Source organism: Lissotriton vulgaris, chromosome 10, assembly GCF_964263255.1.
Source record: "Lissotriton vulgaris chromosome 10, aLisVul1.2, whole genome shotgun sequence".
In the NCBI taxonomy this organism is placed as follows: Eukaryota; Metazoa; Chordata; class Amphibia; order Caudata; family Salamandridae; genus Lissotriton; species Lissotriton vulgaris.
In genome coordinates, this window is record NC_141698.1 from 425778282 (window position 1) to 425793641 (window position 15360).

A 15360-nucleotide genomic window follows, 5' to 3' on the forward strand; every position below is an offset into this window, starting at 1 on the left:
ATGCATCTGTTCTTGGCATGTAGGGCTGCTAACATTCACATCTAGTGCATAGATCGCCGCCTAGTGTTGGGTCCGGATGATTGCACCTTGTTGTCCTGGAAGAGTCTTCGAAGTATCACGAGATAGGTGGCTCCTCCCCTGGACTACAGTGCGCATGGGCATCGACTCCATCCCCAGATTGTTTTTAGCCATTGTGTTAGAGATGGAGTGAAATAGCGTAATTGATGTCCATGCTAATGAATGAATGCAAGAATGGTCTGCAGCCGCTACGGGTGCCGGGGAGGAGGGCGGGCGATGTGAATGTTAGCAGCCCTACATGCCAAGAACAGATGCATACTGGTAAGTAGCATATTCAGTTCGAGGCATGTGGGCTGCTAAATTCACATCTAGTGCATAGAATACATAGCAGTTCCTCCATTAACGGCGGCCGCCCGTGCCGGCTGCAGAAGTTTGAAAAAGAGATTTAAGAACAGCCTGTCCTACAGCTGCCTGCTGTTTAGAATGCACATCCACGCAATAATGTTTAGTAAACGTGTGTGGTGTAATCCATGTGGCTGCTCTACAAATATCCTCCAAAGGAATATTGCCCAGGAAAGCCATGGAGGCCCCCAACTTGCGTGTTGAGTGGGCCCTGGGGGGGACCGTTAAGGTGCGCTTAGCCTTATGGTAGCAAATCTGGATACACTTAACGATCCACCTGGCTATTCTAGCTTTGGAAATGGGGTTGCCTTTGTGCTGGGCTGAAAAGGCAACAAACAATTGTTGTGTTTTCCTAAAGTGTTTTGTCCTGTCAATGTAGTACATTAACGCTCGTTTGACATCAAGCGTGTGAAGCATTCTCTCTGCCACTGTTTCGGGGTTCTGAAAGAATGTGGGCAGTTCAATGGTTTGATTAACATGAAACCGTGACACCACTTTAGGGAGAAACTTAGGAGTAGTGCGCAGCACCACCCTATTATGATGAATCTGAATGAATGGCTCTTGTACTGTGAGCGCCTGTAGCTCACTGACGCGCCATAGAGACGTGATGGCAATGAGAAAGGCCACTTTCCACGTAAGGAAGTGAATCTCACAGGAATGAAGGGGTTCAAACGGTGGTCCCATTAATCTGGTGAGGACCACATTGAGGTTCCACACAGGAGCTGGTGGGGTTCTGGGGGGATGACTCGTTTCAGCCCTTCAAGGAAAGCTTTAATGGCAGGCACCCTAAAAACAGAGAGGTGCTGCCTGTTCTGGAGATAAGCCGCTATGGCGGATAAGTGTATCCGAATGGAAGCATACGCCAGATTACATTTGTAAAGATGTAACAAATAGCAGATGATATTAGGAATGGATGCATCTAGCGGGTTGATATGATGGTTTGTACAGTAAATGACAAACCTCTTCCATTTAGCTGCATAGCAAGCCCTGGTAGTGGGCCTCCTTGCCTCCCGGATAATGTCCATGCATTCCGGGGGCAAATCAAGGTAGCCAAACTCTAGGACTTCAGGAGCCAGATCGCCAGGTTGAGCTGTTGCGGATCCGGGTGCTGAATGTCGCCATGGTTCTGCGTCAAGAGCCTGGGTGTGAGGCGTAGTCTTTGATGCGGTACCACGGAAAGCTCCAGGAATGTGGTGTACCATGGTTGGCGTGCCCACGTTGGAGCAACCAGGATGAGTGTCATCGAGTGTTGCAGCAGCTTCCTTGCCACCAGCGGTATGAGAGGTGCTGGGGGAAAAGCGTACGCAAATTTGCCTGACCAGTTCATCCATATCGCATTGCCCTGCGATTGAGGGTGTGGGAACCTGGCGGCGAAGCTTGGGCATTTTGCGTTCTCCCTTGTGGCAAACAGGTCTATCTCTGGATGACCCCACTGCTGGAAGTACGGGTGGAGTACTGATGGATGTATCTCCACTCGTGCAGTTGGTGGCTGTACCTGCTGAGCAGATCGGCCATCTGATTGTCCTTGCCTGGGAGGTGTTCTGCCATGAGGAAGATGTTCCTCTGAATGGCCCACTTCTACATGCTCTGAGCCAGATGAGACAGCTGTGTAGAGTGTGTTCCTCCCTGCTTCTGGATATAGTACATTGCCGTCATGTTGTCCGTTCGGATCAACACGAACTTGTTGCACAGATGTACTTTGAATGACTTCAGTGCCATGAAGATCGCCATCAGCTCCAAGTAGTTGATGTGCATCCTCTTCTGTTGTGTCGACCATAGTCCCTGCACCGTGTAATGGAGTACATGCGCTCCCCATCCCTGGAGAGACGCGTCCGTTGTCAGGATAATCTGTGGGATGGATGGAGTGGTATGTGAAAGTAAGCGTCTTTGAGATCCAAGGTTGCGAGGAAGTCTCCCTCTTTTAACAGTGGAAGGACTTGCTGCAACGTCAACATGTGGAAGTGATCTGAAAGAATATACATGTTGAGCGGGCGTATGTCCAAGATGGGTCTGAGTGAGCCGTCCTTTTTTGGTATTAAGAAGTACAGGGAATAAACACCTGTGCCCTGTTCTTCTACTGGCACGAGCTCTATGGCGCCTTTTTGCAGCATCGCAAGAACTTCTTGCTGCAATAAGTGCAAGTGCTCTGCTGACATAGGACGGTGCCTTGGGGGAATGGTGGGTGGAGTGGACGTTAGCTCCAGACAATAACCGAACTGGATAAGTTTCCTTACCCACCTGTCCGTGGTGATGGACTTCCAGACAGGCAGGAACCGTTGGAGTCTCCCCCCGACAGGTGTTAGATGGTCGGGGGGGCAGTGACAGGGAGTCACTGTTTGTTGGCGGCAGAGGAGCGGGAATTGTTGTTGCCTCTGCCTCTGCCCTTGGTGTTGTTTCCTCTGTAACCACCCCTACTCTGTTTAGTGTATGAGGATTGCGCACCACCCGTAGTAAATTGCGCCTGCTGTGCCACGTGTCCTCTGGTAACACCTCGATTGCCTGAGCGACGAAAAGTGCTTCCCCGAAACTGCTGAGACTGAAGTGCACCCATTGATTTCGCAGTCTCAGTGTCTTTCTTAATTTTTTCAAGTGTGGTGTCCACCTCTGGGCCAAATAGTCTGTCTGGATTAACAGGCTGATTGAGAATAGTCGTTTGTATCTCTGGCTTAAACCCTGAGATGCGGAGCCATGCTTGGCGTCTCAACATCACACTAGTGTTGATGGCTCTTGCTGCCGTATCCGCAACGTCTAGCGCACACTTAATAGCAGCGTTGGAGATGAGCTTGCCCTCTTGGATGAGCATCTCCACACCCTCTTTAAACTCATCAGGGAGGTGTTGTAGAAGCTGCTCTAATGTATCGTAGTGTGCCCTGTCGTATCTGGCCAACAGAGCTTGTGTGTTCGAGATGCGCCATATATTGGCTGCCTGCGCTGCCACCCTTTCCCCCGACGCCTCCAGCACTTTAGACTCTTTGTCCGGGGGAGTAGCTTCACCCGTTGACTGAGAGTTCGCCCTTTTGCGTGCATTAGAGACCACCAAAGAGTCCAGAGGCAACTGGCCCCGAATGAAAGTTGGGTCCCCAGGTGCCGGTCTGTACTTTTTCTCAATTCTAGGGTTCACCACTCGCGCCCTAGTAGTGTCTTTGAAAATGTCAGTGGCATGTTTCATCATTCCTTTAAGCATAGGAAGTGTTTTTACAGTCTTTTCGGTAGTAGAGAAAGTGTTGAATAGAAAGTCCACCTCTACCGGGTCAGCATGCATTTCTACATTGTGGTTCGCAGCTGCCCTTTCGATTAAGGCATTGAATGCTGTTGAATCTTCTGTTGGAGAAGTTTTAGGCCCATAGGCTTGCGGGTCAGATATAGGCTGGTGGTCCCCTTGATCCCCTGAGGGCAACCATGAGTCCTGTTGTTCATCAGGGTCAGTGTTCCCAGGAAAGGTATACTGTTCTTCCTGGTCGCCCTCGCCACTATCTGAACAAGTGGGTGACTGTGTTGGACTTCTGGTTGGTTGGTAAATAGGCTCCACCAGTTGAGGGGACCCTAGGAGTGGCTTCTTCTTTAGAGGGATTACAAACGGCTCCAGAGGCTGTGAAGTAATCTTTCTCTTCTTGAGGGTCAGTTTCCCCGTCTCAGCATCGATAAAGTGTTCCGACTCGTCATCCAACAAGGGCTGACGATCAGAACCGCCACTTGGTTGAGTATGCCTCCCTTCGACAGAGTCCTTGGGCACCGATCGAGGCGCAAAAGCCTTTGGTGGTGCAAAAGCCTTTGGCACCACCTTTGGTGGCAAGGTAAAGTGAAGCAGCATCGAGGCTTGCTTCTTTGGTACAACCGGAGTAGTCTCCGAGGGCGTCTTCGGGCCCGATGTGGATTATTTGTCCCGAATCCGTTTGAGGGAGTCTTGTACCTGCTTCGTAAAAGAAGCGGACGGCTTCGTCGATCCGACTGTCGATTTCGATCCACCCCCTGGGGAAGACTGGAGCGTGGATGACGCCTTCTTTGGCGTTGGAGCTGCCGATGCGCCGTCGGCCGAGCTCTCGCCACCGCCTACGGCTCCATGCGTCGCTGTTGATGTCTTCAGATCGACCAACTTTCCTTTTGGTGCCGGGACACCTGGCTTCGGCACGGCGCCCCTTTTGGCCTCGCCGACCGGTTTGTCGGCCGACGCGGTGGGCTTGACTTTAGGCGGCACCGAGGCCTTCTTTGAGCTTTGCTGCTCAACCACTTTTGGAACCTTAGCCGCACTAACAGTCTTTTTTGGCCTTGAGGTATCCGAAGAAGATGGCGTCGACGTAGCAGACGCCTTCGAAGATGACGGCGTCGATGACGTAGCCGACGTCTTCGGTGTCGATGGAGTGGCGTCCATCTTGGTTTTGGTCGAACCCGAATGTTTCACTTTCGTTTTCGTTAATGGCGGCTCCGCAGAGGTGTCCATAGCCGGGCCGACAGGCGGGGCGGAGGATCGAGGCGTATGATCGTGGGTAAGGCCATGTGGCGATCCCGTGACCTGAGCCATTGTAAAAGTTGGGACGGGGCATAGCTCATCCTCCGAGCTATCTTCCATGGCCCCAAAAGGTTCTCCGTCGTCCCCTACCTCCTCGAGGTCGTGGTCCTCGACCGCTTCTCCGTAGTCGGTCTCGACCTCCGCCGATGCCGGCGAAATCTGCAGGTAAAGCTCCTGCTCATCTGCCGCGGGGTCGCCGAAGATGTCCGATGGCGCCGGAGCCGATCGCTGGGCCTCAAGGCGCGCCACGCGCCGAAGCTTGATGGTCTTCTTCGACCGGAATCTCGAACAGGCCATACAGTTGGCCTCGTCATGGTCCGCCGACAGGCACTTGTTGCACACTGGGTGCACGTCGATGTGTGGGTACTTTGAACCACACACGGGGCAGTACTTGAACGGACTCCGTTCCATCTTATCAACGCCGGGGTCTTGCTGCGTCGCCAGGGCCTCGATCGAAGAGTCACCGACTCACACGAAATCCCACTCTAAGAGTAGGAATGAACACGAGACCGAACGCGAACAATACCGACGAGAGAGTAAAGCCTTTTGGCCTTAATAAAGTTGTTTTATCGATTCCGAACAGGAGACGTCGAAATCACATCAGAACCCAATGGCGGAAAAAAACAATCTGGGGATGGAGTCGATGCCCATGCGCACTGTAGTCCAGGGGAGGAGCCACCTATCTCGTGATACTTCGAAGACTCTTCCAGGACAACAAGGTGCAATCATCCAGACCCAACACTAGGCGGCGATCTATGCACTAGATGTGAATTTAGCAGCCCACATGCCTCGAACCTCAGGGTTTCCCCTCAGGCGCAGCAAGCGAAAGTATCTCGGGCAGGTGAGCTCCTTAAACTCAGTACCCAGTAGGGCGAGAAAGGGCTGCCAGAGGTCTACAAACTTAGAACCCTTACCAGCCAGAGTACAAGTGATTTTTGTCCATCCCCAAGATCTGCAAAAGACGCTGCAACCAGCCCTCAAATGTGGGGATGCGTGTGGACCTCCAGTCAATCAGGATGTTCTGTGTGACCAAACCAAGGGCAACCGCCATCTGGCGGCCCGCTGTGATCTGAGCGGGTAAGAGGGTTCGGGAGACACAGAAGAACGTAGTTGGTAAAACGTGGTATCTGAGTGACAAAGTGTTTGTCTATTCAATCAATAACTCACGTCCAATATGTGTGCAAGTGTTCAGAGACCCATAATGGGAGCACCAGTGTGCCCTGCCTCTCACAACCCAGTCAGCACTCAGTTGGGGATCCATCAAGTGTAGGCGGTCAGGTGTGTAGTACCAGTAGGAGGTCACCTTAGTCAGGGTCTTGGTCAGTCCCATGTTGCGTGTGGAGTGACGGGCTCTCTAATATATCCCTTCCCATTCCTTGTTGCTGAGGGCTCGTCCTAGGTCCCGCTCCCAGCGCTATAGGTATATGTATACCTGGCTAGCAGCATCCTGTATAGATCATAAATTAGCTTTTTATTAGAGGAGCGCGTAAGTAGGCATTTTTTGTAGGGTGTGAGAAGGCAATGTGCGCCCGGTTTCACCAGGGGGTGGAGGGCCCAATGCCAAAGGTGTAGGTAGTGGAATCGTTCAGATCCCAGAATCCCCTATAGAGAGCTGATCTGGGGTAAGGCCAGAATCCGGTTGAGATCAAACAAATGCCAGAGGGCACGACAGTCTGTTATTCGCCAGCACGCGAAAGAGGTCTCACCCATCCCTGGTCGAAATTCGGGATTATCAAAAAGTGGGATGAGAAGAGATGGGTAGGTATTCAAATATTGATTCACACTAGTCTGGCCCAAGGCCTCCAAACATCATCTTGGTAACGTGGGAGTCATATAGATTGGCGGGCCTGTGGGCTTTACACAAAAAGGGGATCCTCTGCAGGATCGTAGCAACCACCTGATCTTGAAACAGCCCATGTTTCTCAGGTTCCGGCTTGCTTAACTCGACCAAATGTCAAAGTTGCGTCACCTGGAAATAGAGCTGAAGGTCTGGGAACCCCACACCACCTTTCTCAGGAGGCAGCATTGTGAGTACTCCCTTCATGCGCCAGATGAACTGTGACTGCACCGATAGCACCTGCTTGATCCAGCCCATGGGTGGCTGCAAGGGCAAGGTCTTGAAATATAAAGTATTTGAGGGAGGAGTGTCATTTTTATGGCAGCCACTCTCCCTAACCAGGAAATCTAAAAATACTTCTACCGCCGCAACTCCGCCCGGATCGAAGTCTGCAATTTAGTGTAGTTGATAGTTGCCATCCCTGGCAGCGTGGGTGCCAGCTTGATGCCTAGGTAGGGGACAGGACCATCTGCTCATATGAGGGGGTGCGTGGAGCGCAAGTCGCCAAGGTGGAGGGCGACATCGAAAGATTGAGCGCAACTGATTTATCTACATTAATTTTAAAGCCTCACGCCTGGGCAAAATGATCCAATTCCACCATAAAAGCCTTCAGGGCTGGGACAGGATCCAAGATGTTGTCGGCATATAGGCTAATTGTGTGGATTGGAGTGTAATACAGTAAGTGATGACCATGCCCGAGAATGATTCTGAGTGCTACAGCTGCTACAGGCACCGGGGAGGAGGGCGGGCGATATGAATGTCAGCAGCCCTACATGCCAAGAACAGATGCATACTGGTAAGTAGCATATTCCATTCGAGGCATGTGGGCTGCTGAATTCATATCTGTGCATAGAATAAATAGCAGTTACCTCCTTAGCGGTGGTTGCCCGTGCCAGCTGCAGCAGTCTAAAAAAGGGTTTTGAGAACAGCCTGTCCTACAACAGCTTGCTGTTTGGAGTGTACATCCACGCAGTAGTGTTTGATAAATGTATGTATGGTGGTTGCGTGTGGAATGCGCTCTTGGGGGTTTGTGCGTTTTGGCTTTTTGAAAACAAATTTGTATGCACTTAACAATCCATCTGGCTATACCTGATTTGGAAATGGGGTTGACTTTGTGTTGTGGAAAGAAGGCAACAAACAGTTGTTTAGTCTTTCTAAAGTCTTTTCTCCTGTTGATGTAATACAGGAGAGCTCTTTTAACATCTAAGGTGTGCAGCGCTCGGTCTGCCACAGAATCAGGATTTGGAAAGAAAACTGGCAGTTCTATGGTTTGATTAACGTGGTACTGCGACACCACCTTAGGCATGAATTTAGGGTTGGTACATAGCACTACCCTATTAGCATGAATTTGTATGAAAGGCTCTTGAATTGTTAGGGCTTGAAGCGCACTAACTCTTCTTAGCGATGTAATGGCCACCAGAAAAGCCACTTTCCATGTAAGAAACTATCTCGCAAGAGTGAAGAGGTTCAAAGGGTGGTCCCATGAGCCTGGTGAGAACTATGTTTAGATTCCAGACAGGTGAAGGAGGGTGTCTAGGAGGGATCACTCTTGAGTCCTTCCAAAAAAGCCTTAATGGCAGGCACCCTGAAAAGGGAAAGATGCTGCCTGTTCTGAAGATATGCTGCCATGGCGGCCAAATGTATCCTGATGGAACTATATGCTAGATTGCATCTGTACAGATGCAATAAATAACATATGATGTTTTGCGTGGACGCATCTAGCGAATTAATGTCATTATTGGAACAGTAGATGACAAATCGCTTCAATTTGGCCGCATAGCATGCCCTAGTAGTAGGTCGCCTTGCCTCCTTGATGATGTTCATACAGTCAGGGGGCAAGTTGAGGTAGCCAAACTCTATGACCTCAGTAGCCATATTGCAAGGCTCAACTGTTGTGGATCTGGGTGCTGAATGTCTCCATAGCTCTGAGTTAGGAGACTGGGCGTGAGCCACAGCCGTTGGTGAGGCACCACTGAAAGTTCCAGGAACGTGGTGTACCAGGCCTGCCTTGCCCACGTTGGAGCAACCAGGATGAGCGTCATGGAGTGCTGACGAAGTTTGCGTGCCACAAGCGGTATGAGCGGCGCTGGAGGAAAAGCGTACGCAAATCTGCCTGACCAGTTCATCCATATCGCATTGCCCTGAGACTGCGGGTGTGGGAACCTGGCGGTGAAGGTTTGGCATTTTGCGTTTTCCTTTGTGGCGAACAGGTCTATCTCTGGATGACCCCACTGCTGGAAATATGGTTGGAGCACTGAGGGATGTATCTCCCACTCGTGCATCTGATGGCTGTGCCTGCTGAGCAGGTCCGCCATCTGGTTGTCTTTGCCTGGGAGATGTTCTACCATGAGGAACATGTTCCTCTGAATAGCCCACTTCAACATGCTCTGGGCTAGATGAGACAGTTGCGGAGAGTGTGTGCCTCCCTGCTTCTGGATGTAATACATGGCAGTCATGTTGTCTGTCCGGATCAGCACGACTTTGTTGCACAGATGCAATTTGAATGCCTTCATCGCCATGAAGATTGCCATCAGCTTCAACCGATTGATATGCATCTTCTGCTGCTACGTCGTCCATAGTCCCTGCACGGTATAATGGAGGACATGTGCTCCCCAGCCCTGGAGAGATGCGTCCGTTGTTAGCACTATTTGTGGTACAGGCTCTTGGAACGGTCGTCCCCTGCAAAGGTTTTGTGTGTTCCACCAATGCAGAGAGTTGTATGCACGACCGGTCACAAACACTAGGTCTTTCAGATGCCCATGAGCCTGGTTCCACTGTTGTGCTAAGCACTCCTGAAGCGGACGCATGTGTAGCCTCGCGTGCGGGACTATGAAGATGCAAGAGGCCATCATACTGATCAGCTGCATGAACACCTGCGCTGGGAGCGAGTGTTGGGGCCTGAATTTCCGAATTAGCAATGGCATGCTGTGGACTCTGGCAGAGTTTGGCTGCGCTGTTGCTGTCAGAGTGTTTATTGTTGCACCTAGGTACTGTTGTACATGAGCGGGCTGAAGGTGTGACTTTGGGTAATTCCGTGAAAAACCTAGACTGTGTAGGAGGTGAATCGTGCGGGACATGTGGCTGGCACACTGCTGGGCTGACTTTGCTTGGACAAAACAGTCGTCCAGGTAAGGATAGACATGGATGTGTTGTCTTCGAAGGTGTGCATCCACAGTCGCTAAGCACTTGGTGAACACCCTGGGGGCAGTAGTGACCCCGAAAGGCAGGACCTTGAACTGGTAATGCTGGTTGTTGACTGTGAACCTGAGATACTTCCTGTGACCTGGGTGAATGGGAATGTGGAATATGCATCTTTCAGGTCTAGGGTTGCCAAGAAGTCTCCCTGACTGAGCAATGGTAGGACTTGCTGTAGAGTTAACATATGAAAATGTTCTGACAAGATGTACTGGTTCAGGGGTCCGAGGTCTAGAACGGGCTGCAGGGAACCGTCCTTTTTTGGGGATCAAGAAATACAGAGAGTACACCCCTGTACCTTGCTGTTCTAAAGGCACAAGTTCTATTGCCCCTTTTTGCAGCATGGAGAGTACTTCTTGCTGCAATAAGTGCATGGGCTCTACGGACATAGGACGGTACCTTGGGGGTATGTTGGGAGGAGTGGAGGTTAGTTCCAGACAATAGCCTTATTGGATAAGTTGTCTCACCCACCTGTCTGTGGTAATGCCTTCCCAGACGGAACTGCTGAAGTCTTCCCCGACCGGTGTTATATGGTCTGGGGCAGTGACAGGGTGTCCCTTTATTGGGGGCGGAGGATCTGGCATTGTTATTTCCACGTCCTCTACCATTGGTGCTGTACCCACGATATCCACCCCTGTTATTTTTGTTATAGGCGGTCTGCGTGCTCCCCTTGTTGCATTGGGCTTTCTGCAATGCTTGACCTCTAGAGGCTCCTCTGTTACCGGAGCGACGAAAGGAACTGCCCCTGAACTGCTGTGACTGTAGAGCCCCCATGGATTTTGCTGTCTAAGTGTCTTTCTTAATCTTTTCAAGGGTTGTGTCTACATCAGGACCAAAAAGAAAGTCAGGGTTAACTGGCTGATTGAGCAAAGTTGTTTGGATCTCTGGTTTGAAACCAGAGATGCGGAGCCAGGCATGACGTCTCAGCATTACACTAGTGTTGATGACCCTAGCTGCTGTGTCTGCTGCATCTTGATGGATGCATTTGAAATCAACTTTCCTTCCTGTATTAGCATTTCTGCTCCCTCCTTATAAACATCAGGCAGGTGTTGCATTAGCTGCTCTAACGTGTCGTAGTGAGCCCTATCTTAATTGCTAATAGGGCCTGTGTATTTGTGATCCTCCAAATTTTAGCCGCTTGAGCAGCTACACGCTTGCCAGAAGCTTCCAAGATTTTGGATTCTTTGTCTGGAGGAGGAGCGTCACCACTAGTCTGGGAGTTGCTCTCTTGCGAGTATTAGCCACTACTAAGGAGTCCAATGGGAGCTGGCCCTTGATGTACGTAGGGTCCACAGGCGCAGGCTGATATTTTCTTTCGGATTGAACCGTTTACAACCCTTGCCTTTGTGGTTTCCTTGAAAATGTCAGTAGCATGTTTCAGGACACCTTTTAGCATAGGCAATGTCTTTACTGATCTTTCTGAGGTGGAGAAAGTATCGAACAGAAAGTCCTCCTCCACTGGGTCTGCGTGCATTTCCACGTCATGGTTAATGGCCGCCCTTTCAAGTAAAGCGTTAAACGCCGCTGTGTCTTCAGTAGGCGAGGTCTTGACATTATAGGACTGAGTATCAGGAGTAGTGTGTGGCTCAACAGGGTCAGTCCAGGGTTGAGGTTCCTTCTGATCTGCGTCAGCATGATAAGTAAATTCAACCTGACAGTAACCCTCTCCCACATCCTCATTGCTGCGTGTGGGAGAATAGGCATAGTGTTGTGTATACGACTCCACAGGTTCGAAGAGAACAGGTGAGGTGGCTGAATCCCTTTTCCTTTTGGGAGGGATTCTGTATGACTCCAAAGGATGTTCTGGAGCGATTTTCCGTTTGTGAATGGTGAGCCTGCCAGAATCAGAGTCGATGAAGAGCTTCGACTGATTGTCATACGAGGCTGCCTGGAACACTACTTCCTCTGGAATGGACTGAGACTTGGAAGGTCCCGACACCTTCTTGGACATTTCGGTGCTCTTTTGTGGTTCGAACGCTTTGGGTCAAGCGGTCGGGGGCAGTCCGTATTTAATTGGAGGAAGCACCGGAGACGAACCGACCTTCTTCGAGATTGACGTAGTCTTCGATCCGATCTGCTTCGGTGGATCACCAGCATTCTTGCGGCCTTGCGTCGACTCGAGCCCATGGTGCGCAGCAGGTACGGCCTTGGGCTTAGACGCAATATGCTCTTTCGGGTCGGGTTTGGTCTTCGACTCGAGGGCTTTGCTTAACAGTGGCGTGGGGGTTGCAAGCGTCGGTTCAACAGTCTTTTTAGTCTGGAGTCCTTTGGCAATGTTGCCATGTTTGGACGTCGACGGCGTCAGAGTGACGTACGTGACCGTAGAGACCGGCTTCGGTGCCTTGCTTTTCGGGCCGACGCCCCCTTGTGGCCCCAAAGGGTCGATGACACTTTTAGACTTGACTGGAGCCGAGGAGTCCGAGGGAGTTGATCCGAGGTCGGTATTGAACAGTTTCGGTTTAGATTTCGCCTCTGTTGGTTTCAGTTTTGATAGATCGACCGATGGCTCCTTAGAAGTATTCTTAGCCGGGCCTTGACGAGGGGCTATAGAATGTGGAGTAAGATTTCAGCTAAGGCCTTCCGGCGATGCCTCGACCTGAGCCTTAGAGAGCACAGTGTCAATATTAGGCCCCGCGACTGCGGGTGGGCCTTGGCTCATCGCTCGAGTCGTCATCAACGGCTCCGATGGCCTCTGCGTCATCTCCTACCTCGACGTCTTCATCATGGACATAGTCTTCATAGTCGTCCACACCGAAGTTAGAGTCTTGCTCCGACGCAGGGTCCGACTGCTGGTCAGGATCCTCATCGACGCCTTCATCGTCATCTGCCTCTAAGATGTTCTCCGGGTCAGGCGCTGCTTTCTGCGCCGACTGTCTTGCTGCGCGTCGAAGTCGAAGAGTCTTCTTCGACCGGAACCTGGAACAGGCCATACAACTGGTCTCGTCGTGATCCGGGGATAAACATTTGTTGCACACTGGGTGCACATCAATGTGAGGGTATTTTCAGACGGGGCATCCTTGAACGGGCTCCGTTCCATCGTCGTCGTAGTTGGGGCCTTTGGTGTCGAAAAGGCAAACGGCCTTCAACGTCCTGTTCGAAGAACTGGATGAAGTATAGGCACCGAACGAGACAATACCGACGCCCCGAAGGCCTTTGGCCTTGCGCAAAGTGTTTTATACTGATTCCGAACTTGAGTCAAGAAAGTACATCCGAACCCAATGGGGGAAAAAACAATCTGAGGATGGAGAGGATGCCCATGCGCACTTTAGTCCAGGGGAGGAGCCACCTATCTTGTGATACTTCGAAGAATCTTCCAGGAAAACAATGTGCAATCATCCGGACCCAACACTAGGCGGCGATCTATGCACAGATCAGCCCACATGCCTCGAACATATTGTACATCCTATTAAAAAAAACGAGACAATAGTCTAAATAACTTGTGAAAATGTCAACTTTATAACCCCATTTGAAACGAAGCCATGGCTCTCTGTAGGACAACACTTTCCCCAGAACCTCCAGGAATGTAATACAGAATATAAGCAGTAACCAAGGTTGGATGGGGCTGATTTCAAAGTTCCCAGATACTTTACTGTGATGTGTGGGAAGGTTTAGTAAAATGGTCAGCTTTGCTGCTCCTTCTCCAACACTTACCTCATGGTATCATTCATGCCCTTCTGTACAGTAAAGATGCTTTGCTTGTTGACTGGATGAGAGGATTGGAAGACTTGTGCCACTAGATCGTTACTAGCTCGGGGCTCCAATCCAAGCTGGTTGCCATTTCCACAGGCCTTGGCTAGTGACAGCTGTAAAAGGGGCAAAAAACCTAGTCAGAGCGTTGCCCAAATACAAACAAGTGTTACCGCAAACAAGAGTTGCCACAGTACAAACAATTCTTCCAATAAACCGCTGGGACAATGTGTGGTTTACTGATGTCTTATGCTCACAACATGGTGTTTTTGAAGCCTGGTTTTGGGTCTACATTTTGCAAGGGTGTCAAAGCAGGAATCGATATGAATTAAAGATTATAAAAGCATTCTGTAATCCCATGAAATAGAAATATAAAAATATTTACACATTAACATCTCAACTGTACCATAAAAAAATGAATACATATTTTTTTTTAAATCAATAAGATTTTAAAAGTGTTCTGTAATCCCACAAAATAGAGATTAAAATATTTAAATACAACAATCCTGCTCTGGAGGGGAGCAATTATGGCATTAAGGACACTAACTGAAGGCTCCACAGCCCTAGGAAGATATGGCTCAAATTGTGGTTACTGACCGCAACATTTACAGTTGTGAGCCCCCCATCACCTCCAAATCGTGGAGGTGGATCTCAAGGCCACACTAAATCTATCTCTAAGGAGCATCAGTGACTGGATCCACTTAATTGGACCAGTGCAGATTTATTCACTGCTGCCCATGCCGCACGCTAGTGTTCAGAGATGTCCACATAATTGCTTGCTAACAAGCCAAATAATTCACCTTTTAATGTTCTGCAAAGCTCACATTTTGAAAAAGTAACTACAAGACTAGCAAAACCAGTTCATGCCTATATAAATCATGTTCCCAAATCTTTATTATCTCGATTGTACAATTTAGCACTTCACTCCCCCTTTGATATGTAATTAGTGGTTCTCCAGAAGAGCAATAACGCAACTAAGAAATGCAAAACCGACTGCAAGAGGAGTCTCACCTGTGCTTCCCAGCATCCTTTAGCAGCATAATCTCGAAGTTTCCGAAGGCTCTGAAGGTACCGGCCAGGATCACTGTTCTACAATCCGCATCCAACCCAAAAAAACAAGTTAGTTAAAAAGGACGCTATGCTTTATATATAAAGGGAAAAGGGTCATATCTCAACAATGGGGTGAAAATAATGCTGACAAATTGGATTTTGATTAAACAAAATGTAAAAGTAATGAGTTTTCCACTTAGAGGTCACAACTTGAGTACCACTAAAATGGGTAATAAGATGTAATATGCATTGCTTAGAAAATGTCTAGTGAAGTGATATACTAAAAAAAAAAGTGAAGGAAATGTGAAATTGCAGGAGACATGCACTAGAATGTGAATGTGTACACCAACTACCTATTAACTTTATATCCAGTCTCTTTTTGGTAATAGGCTATGATCACAATGCGTGATATAGGAGGGACAACATTGTAATGCCCAGAATTGTTCAACAAGCATTTACAATGCAATGGTCTCGGCATTATTAAAGGTAGAGCTATTGGCATTGCTCATGACTTTTTTTTAAATCATAAATAAATGGCATTGTCATATACATTGCCAATAGCTTAATCGTTAAATAAATGGCATTGTCATTTACAATGCCAGTAGCTTAATCGCTTGCAAATACAAACCTATTGCATTTACACCCACACAGAGCCACACACAGA

The 15360-nt window shown here is 49.4% G+C and overlaps 1 protein-coding gene across 1 annotated transcript in view; it reads right to left on the minus strand.

Moving 5' to 3' along the window:
• The window catches only part of CCNF (cyclin F), a 136668-nt gene that overhangs the window by 86449 nt on the left and 34859 nt on the right, over positions 1-15360 (minus strand). Inside the window, exons 8-9 of the mRNA XM_086941284.1 lie at positions 14658-14735; positions 13611-13762 (exon numbers count right to left, since the gene is read on the minus strand). Of these exons, the coding sequence (XP_086797410.1) occupies positions 13611-13762; positions 14658-14735 (230 nt within the window). The remainder of the gene's footprint in view (positions 1-13610; positions 13763-14657; positions 14736-15360) is intronic.